Raw genomic sequence first — 7,045 nt, 5'->3', positions numbered from 1 at the left:
ATTTAGGCGTGTAGACATGGTCAAGACGACCTGCTTAAGTTAATCCAAGCATCAGAGTGAGAAAGAAAGGCGGTTTAAGTGACTTTGAATGCATATGGTTGTTGGTGCCAGAAAAGCTAGTCTGAGTATTTACAAACTGCTGATCTATTAGGATTTTCCCCACACAAGCTTGAGCTGCATTTTTCTCGGTGAAAATGTCTTGCTGATGCCAGACGTCAGAGGAGAATGGCCAGACTGCTTCGAGCTGATAGGAAGGCAATAAGCACTTATTACAACTAAAATACGAAGAAGAGCTTCTCTGACTGCACAACACATTGAAGCTCGATGCAGATGGGCTACAGCAGCAGAAGACCACACTGGATAACACTCCGGTCAGCTAAGACCAGGATAATGAGGCTACAATTTGCACAAGGTCTTCAATATTACACAATAAAGGGTTGGGCTGATGAGTCTCAATTACTGCTGTGGCATTCAGATGTGAGCATCGTACCAGAATCTGGTGTAAACAACATGAAAACATGGATCCATCCTGCCTTGCATCAACTGTTCAGGCTGAGGGTGGTGTAATGGTGATGGGGATATTTTATTTATACCACCGGAGCATCATTTAAACACCACAGTCTACCTGAGTTTTGTTACTGTTATCTTCTACTCATCTTCTAATGGCTGGTTTCAGCTGGATAACCCATCATGTCACAAAACTCAGATCATGTCACAAATATGCTTTCCTGAACCTGTCAGCAAGTTCACTGTACTCAAATAGCCTCTACACCAAATCTGAGTCCAATAGAGCATGTTTGTGATGTTGTGTTCATAGTTGCATCATAGATGTTCAGCCAACAAATGTGCAGCTGCCGTTTGATGCTGTTGTGTCAACATGGACCAACATCTCTGAGGAATGTTTCCAGCACCTTCTTGTATTAGTTGCCACGAAGACCCTAACCCTAGCCAAAAGGGGTCTAACAAGATACTAGCAAGGTGTAACTAATGAATTGTTCAGTTAGAATATGTCACCTCTCATTAATTAAATTAATGTCAAGTTGAAAAGTGCAGTGTTATTTCCACTTATGCTCATTGTAAAACAAATACTTTAGAGAAAACTCATTGAAAGTGCAGGCCCAGGAGCAGGAGCAGCAAAAGTGAATTCTCATGCGATCACTGGTTTCAAGTTAAAAAAAAAAAATCTGCGATCACTGAAAATTAATTGAGCACACAATTATTAATTAGCCTAATTGCAAAAACATGGTTATAGAATGACCCATGAGTGCCACAGATTTCCCAGCTTTTGACCTCCTGGCTCCTTTTATCTGCATCTGCCTCATGGCTGTGATACCTGTGATAACTGTTTTTAATTTTACAAGAACAAAAAATGAGACTTACTGTTTAACAGAAGTAAAGTAAAATTGGTCTTTTCAACACAAAGTATTACAATTTGACATGTAAGTGATGCTGCACAGATCAAAGCTCACTTCTGCTGTATGTACTGTATAGTACACATTATAATGTCACCAAATCAGTTATTAGAAGAAGTAGCAGTAACGAGTGCCTGTTAACACATTGTGTTATTGATGTGAGTGAACACAAACCCAGGACCGTTGGACACAAAGACAGAATCAGCTCCACAGATTAGTCTCCTCTTTACGATGCCTGTTAAACATAAGTGTTATTGATGTTACTGAGCAACATGAGACCCCCACTGACCTCCAGGAGCCTCCCTGCAGCATAGCAGCTCCCTTATCTAGGACCCGCCTGCACAAACGACTTTCCAACCCTTTCCATTTTTTCGAGGCCTAACGTTTCCCATGAGAAAGTGACCTAGAGTCAGTTAAACGCACAAGGATCAGCAGTAAAACTCATTTTATTGCACGTTAGTAGTTTTAGTTTAGTTTCATCTAATTAGTTATTAGTTTTTAAAAGTATTAATAATGTAAGAATTGTTTTAAACTTCTGAAAATTGAGATTAATGATTTAAAAAGTGATCTTCAGTTTGTTTTGTGCTCTGAAGCGATCCAACAATTAATACAACACAATATAGCCTCTCATGGGTGCTTCAGCCCACTGCCCTGATCTAATTTCAGTCACTGCCACTCACCTCAAAAGGGCTCCCAAGCGCAAAAGGGAAGGGACCCTTCAGGTCTCTCTCTTCGGCACCCCAGCGTTCACCCAGTTTGTGGTTGCGGACAAGCACCTGCTTGCCCGCCTCGTTGAAGCGGGGGTTGATGTGAAAGGCGATGTCGTTGCCTCTCAGGAAGTTCACTGTGAACCTGCGGGAGACCAGACTGATTCAGACTAAAGAAAACATGCTCTCAAGAACCTAATGCAACATGAAATCCACCTCGTTTTTCAAAGACACTGAGGGCACACAGACGCAGGCTTACATTTTAGCGTTAGGTTTCACATAGCCCAAGATCGTCATCATCATTTTGTCATACACCCCTCGGGCCAGGTTCAAGTTGTATGGCACGCTCTAAACAGCAAAGAGAGAGGAGCACAGTAAAACAGCCTGGCAGCAAACTAACACACCCGGTTCCTTGCATTTGACTCACTAGAGGTCCAGATGTGGGTGGGAGCCAGTGGGGAGGCATGATGGATGGATTCTGCCCAGGCCATCCTGATTGTCCCGGGTTATAGGGCCAGCCGGGATTTGCAGGCCAGCCTGGTACATTTGGATGGATGCTGGGAGCAGGTGCAGGCACTGGAACTGGAGTTGGAGTTGGATTTGGGACTTGAACTTGAATTGGAGCTGGTTGCTGAGGAGGCTGGTACTGGATGCCTGGCCAGCAAGGCTGACAGGGCTGCACTGCAGTTGGAGCTGGAACTACAGTTGTGGTTGGCGCAGGAGGTGGTGTTATGACTTGAGTGGGAGATTGGAGTGGAATTGAAGTGGGGACAGAGACTGGAGCTGGTTGCATCCCAGGCCAGCAGGGTGAGTTTGGCTGGCCTGTCCAGCACGGTGCGGGTTGAGTGGCCTGTCCTGGCCAAGTGGGGAATCCAGCTCCAGAAGGTGACAGGCTGGGCCAAAGGCTGTTAGCCTGTGGGGCAGAACCAGAGGACGGGCAGCTGCCACACAGAGGATCAGAATGCTGAGACAGAGGAGGAGGCGGAGGAGGAGGAGGAGGAGAGGAGGAAGATGGAGAAAGAGAAGGGTCAGGAGCCAAGATGGAAATACGTGGGAGGGAGAAGGTGGACACGATGGAGGACACCAACTTGAAGTTGCAAACATAAGCAAAAAGTTATACATTTAAATTAAGGTTGGATAACAGAGGAGAATGCAATGCACTCATTCTTACCAGAGTAGAGATCTGAGAATTTGATGAAGTACTTACATCCATGCTGCCTGTCAGAAAAAAATTAATGGAGCTTTTATTGATTTTAGCCTTTTAAACCACAATTTAAAAAAACAAAGCAAAACAAAAAACCTAACAGGACTTTATAGAGATAGAAAGAAGCTAAATCTTAGTGTGCAGTTGCAAACACTGATATCAAATGAGAGAGACATGAAAAGAAAGCTTTTTTAAATATTATCATTATTATTTTACAAGCTGGGAACATGCTCTGTAGTCACACTGTGCTTTGACAGCAGAGTTCACAAGGTGACCACCAGAGGACTCTACAGCTTTTCAAGATGTCAGCACACGGTAGAACAGGAAGATTGTCCAACTTCCTATACGCAGATAATTAAGGCTTACCCATTACCACGAGACATAGTAATTGGCTGATGACCACAGTAAACGTCTTGAGTCATGGAGAAACATAGTGGCACATTGATTTGGGTCAACACGGTGACTTATATGCACTTAAGAAGGAATGCACAGTAACAATAACTCTCCGTTGTTAACCTTACAGCTTTTTTCAATGCAGATTGAAACTAACTATACTTTCTATTTGCTTCTTAATGTTTCCTGTTGCTATGAAATAATAATAACATTTCATTTAATCTACAGTCAATGAGTCAGATATGGATGATAGTGCACAAGTTGTCATAAAATGTAAAATTTCAGACAGGAAGTAAAAAATTTCCTTGATTTGGACTTCCTGTCCACTCCTGCCACCTTTATCATAACCAATCAACATTAATCAGTCTGATGAGTTACAGTTAAATGATATCTTTATTATTAAAATTTGTTGTGTTCTTAAATTTAGAGCACATTTTATGGCCTATTTGTCTTAGAGAAGAAGATTTTGAGCAGCATTTGCAAAGCTCTCCCAGGACCCAGACCAGGAAAGAATTTTTCACTTCACCTTTTACCTGTTAGAGTGTGCCGTTTCTGATCCATTACATAAAAAGACACTGCAGCAGATAAAAAAAATAAGAATGGAAGTTACCTCAACTTTGCTCTAGTCCTCAGGTGCACACAGGAGCAGGATGTGCTGTGGTTTAAGGCAAAACGTTGACTTGGAGCACACAGAAACAGTCTTTTATAGCCTTAAATCCTCTCTTCGTTTGGCCCCTCCTCGTTCTATCACTCCACTTTCAGAATAAAGCCCCTCCCTGCGTGTCAAAACTATGTGCGGAAAAAATATATTGCAGCTCAATTACCATTTTACACGTTTTAATCAATGCCATTTCATTAAACTAAGTGTCAACTAAACTTAAGGGTTAAAAAGTCACAAGCTGTTAAAAGGAAATGTGTGGTGATCTTAAGATTGTGTTAAAACTGCAATTTAACATAAAGCAAAGGGGAATCAGACAAAACTGAATCGTGTCTTAAAGTTTCAGGCATTACAAAACAGTGAAATGTACAGCCTATGGCAAATGTTGTGTCCACTTTATTTACTCAAACTAGGTCCAATGGCAGCACAATGGCCTGTTTTTTGCAGTCATGGGACTGTGTAACACACTCATGCCATACCACTGTAGGCAACACAGAACACAATTACAGGGCAAAGAGAAATGAGTCAAAACTTAGTGCTGTTTTTTTGTACGTCTGGTTGATTCGGGCATTTACGACTAAAGTCACAAAGTGCTGCTTTGGTTCGGCCCTCGCATAGTTTGCTGGTTTCATTTCGGCTTTAACTGAGTGATCCTTTCTTCCAGTCTCACATTTTTTTCACATTTACAGTGGACAAACCAACTGTTTGACATCTTTCAGCATTTATAAATATTAAGAGGTTTCAGGTTCACACCCAGCTAAATAAATCTCCACTTAATCATCAGCAGCATGACAAATAACACTTGAACATGTGGCTTCACACAATCGCCATAGCTGTCCCCGCAACCTTATTAGATTACCAGTCATCTGAGTTGAAAAATGTCAGAAATTGCAGAAACTCTTAGAATGCAGACACTTAAACCTCTGAGATTCTGTGGTTGGGTGTGCGATTTCAAACTCTATCTAGCGATACGCAGTGAAAATGTTTAACTTTCTTTAACTTTGACTGTCAAAAGGTTACGTTTTTGTTTCAGGTAAGTAGCCGAGGTACTTGTGAAATATTAGCAAGTAAAAGTTATTGTTGAAACACGGGCAGTCGGTAACATTAAGTATTATCACAAAGTGTTTCCTTTATGCAGGGAAAGGTTGACCCTCATGCAAATGAGTGCACTCACCACTGCAACGAACTAAGTTCAGCTACAGTCCATGTCTTTCACACAGTGCATTATTTGTCTAACTGCATTTCTCAGGGCTCGCAGCAGTATTTCAGTGTTTCCTGTGTGCAGGTTATTGCATATTCAACCTGTGTGTGGACTCCAAGGTTAAAAGTTATAATCATAGTTCTTATACTTACTCATTAAACACCAACACCAGGGGTGTCAAACATAAACTGACCCACCTAAGATTCAATCTGGCCAACTGGATGGCTTACTATGTATAAAAATGCTCAACAATTGCTCTGATTTTTCCATGCAGTGCTCCTTCTGCTGTGAGGGTTACAAAGTGAGACAGTCATGGAATTTGAAAGTATTTTAAATTGTGCTTATGCAAATCCAATCAGTCTAATTAATATTTGCATGTGCATGAATGGAAACTCAACTTAGAAAAAAAGACTTAATGGTACAAAGACGTCGCTGTTAATCATCTGTTTTGCAAACTAATGGTTCATTAAAAGGGAACATGTGCATACTTGTAATAAAGTAAATTAAAGGAATACATTTGAAGGTGTCATTTATACCTCCACCAAGGAGGTTATGTTTTTGGTAGTGTTTGCGTGTCAATTTGCCCAACATCCACCAAAAGCCTTATAACTTAGAATCAATGATACTTACGCTAATACACTAATGGTGTGTATTGTTGACATAAGGATTTTAAATGTCTTGTCACATTTGACCTTTGATCTCTCCTTCAAGATCAACAGAATGACGTGAAGGTCAAAGTGATAATAAAACTATGTAGAGCTATTTAACACTATGCCTCTTGCTTGACCATGTATAAGCATATAGGGAATCATATATGGGGATTTTCAATATAATGTTACTTAATTATATTATAATGTTTTTCCAGAAAACAAAATAAACTTGCAATCAAACACATTTTTCACTTGATATTTCCTACCCAACATTTACACCAGTTTACTAAACAATGAAACAAATAATACACATGTATAAAAATAATAATTGTGCTCCAAACTACGTCAAGAATATTAATAACAAATAACAAAAGCCTGCACTTTGCACGGATTCCAAACTTCAAAGAGTTTAACACTTTTGAACTACACACTTTAACGCTTTATCTCATGCTTAAGCTATATGCTGTTAAAGTGACATGCTAATCTCTGAAATGTTTATTATATTGTTTGACGAGTTCACATCATAAATTGCATAGAAACAACACTAACTGGCTGATTCTGCATCATTTTGTGTTCTGCCTTCATGCACACGGGCACACGTGTTAACTTGCATTTACAATCATTAATTCTTCATGAGTGTTTGAGAGCAGCCAACCCCAGGAGCCCAGCGGCTCTACAGTGTCACGTTGGACAGTCTGGGGAAGTTGCAGCCTCTGGCAGTGTATGTGTGTGTGGCAGCACTAGAATTTGTTAAATTGAGCATCTGGGCTGATTAAATCCTAATGTCTCGTCATCTCATTTAAGCTGTTACAAGGCAAAT

The 7,045-nt window shown here is 40.7% G+C and overlaps 1 protein-coding gene across 3 annotated transcripts; it reads right to left on the bottom strand.

Moving 5' to 3' along the window:
• Window positions 1-1,598: 1,598 nt before the first annotated feature.
• Window positions 1,599-4,396, bottom strand: LOC102199511 (galectin-3). Of its 3 annotated transcripts, none has more exons than XM_005724942.2 (6): window positions 4,327-4,396; window positions 3,291-3,337; window positions 2,547-3,083; window positions 2,379-2,467; window positions 2,093-2,264; window positions 1,599-1,790 (listed from the first exon to the last, which is right to left on the bottom strand). In XM_005724942.2, exons 2-6 carry the CDS (start codon window positions 3,330-3,332, stop codon window positions 1,614-1,616), a joined length of 1,017 nt encoding a protein of 338 aa, XP_005724999.1. In that variant the 5' UTR covers window positions 3,333-3,337; window positions 4,327-4,396; the 3' UTR covers window positions 1,599-1,613. The 3 variants fall into 3 exon arrangements, with proteins under 3 accessions (XP_005724999.1, XP_005725000.1, XP_005725001.1); XM_005724943.2 differs by having other exon boundaries at window positions 3,327-3,337; XM_005724944.1 differs by having other exon boundaries at window positions 1,696-1,815.
• Between the last annotated feature and the right edge of the window lie 2,649 nt (window positions 4,397-7,045).

The sequence above is a fragment of the Pundamilia nyererei genome, unplaced genomic scaffold (assembly GCF_000239375.1).
Source record: "Pundamilia nyererei isolate P.nyererei 1_Seehausen unplaced genomic scaffold, PunNye1.0 scaffold00013, whole genome shotgun sequence".
NCBI lineage: Eukaryota > Metazoa > Chordata > Actinopteri > Cichliformes > Cichlidae > Pundamilia > Pundamilia nyererei.
The sequence above is the reverse complement of the archived record's forward strand: the minus strand, read 5'-3'. Positions and strand labels throughout refer to the sequence as shown.

Bases quoted from the DNA above. Each gene is read 5' to 3' on its own strand.
- LOC102199511 (XM_005724942.2), bottom strand. From the start codon at position 3,332: ATGGATGTAAGTACTTCATCAAATTCTCAGATCTCTACTCTG. The intron at 3,084-3,290 runs GTAAGAATGAGT...CCTCTGTCTCAG, and splicing joins ATTCTCAGATCTCTACTCTG to CATTCTGATCCTCTGTGTGG. The intron at 2,468-2,546 runs GTGAGTCAAATG...TTTGCTGTTTAG, and splicing joins CACCCACATCTGGACCTCTA to AGCGTGCCATACAACTTGAA.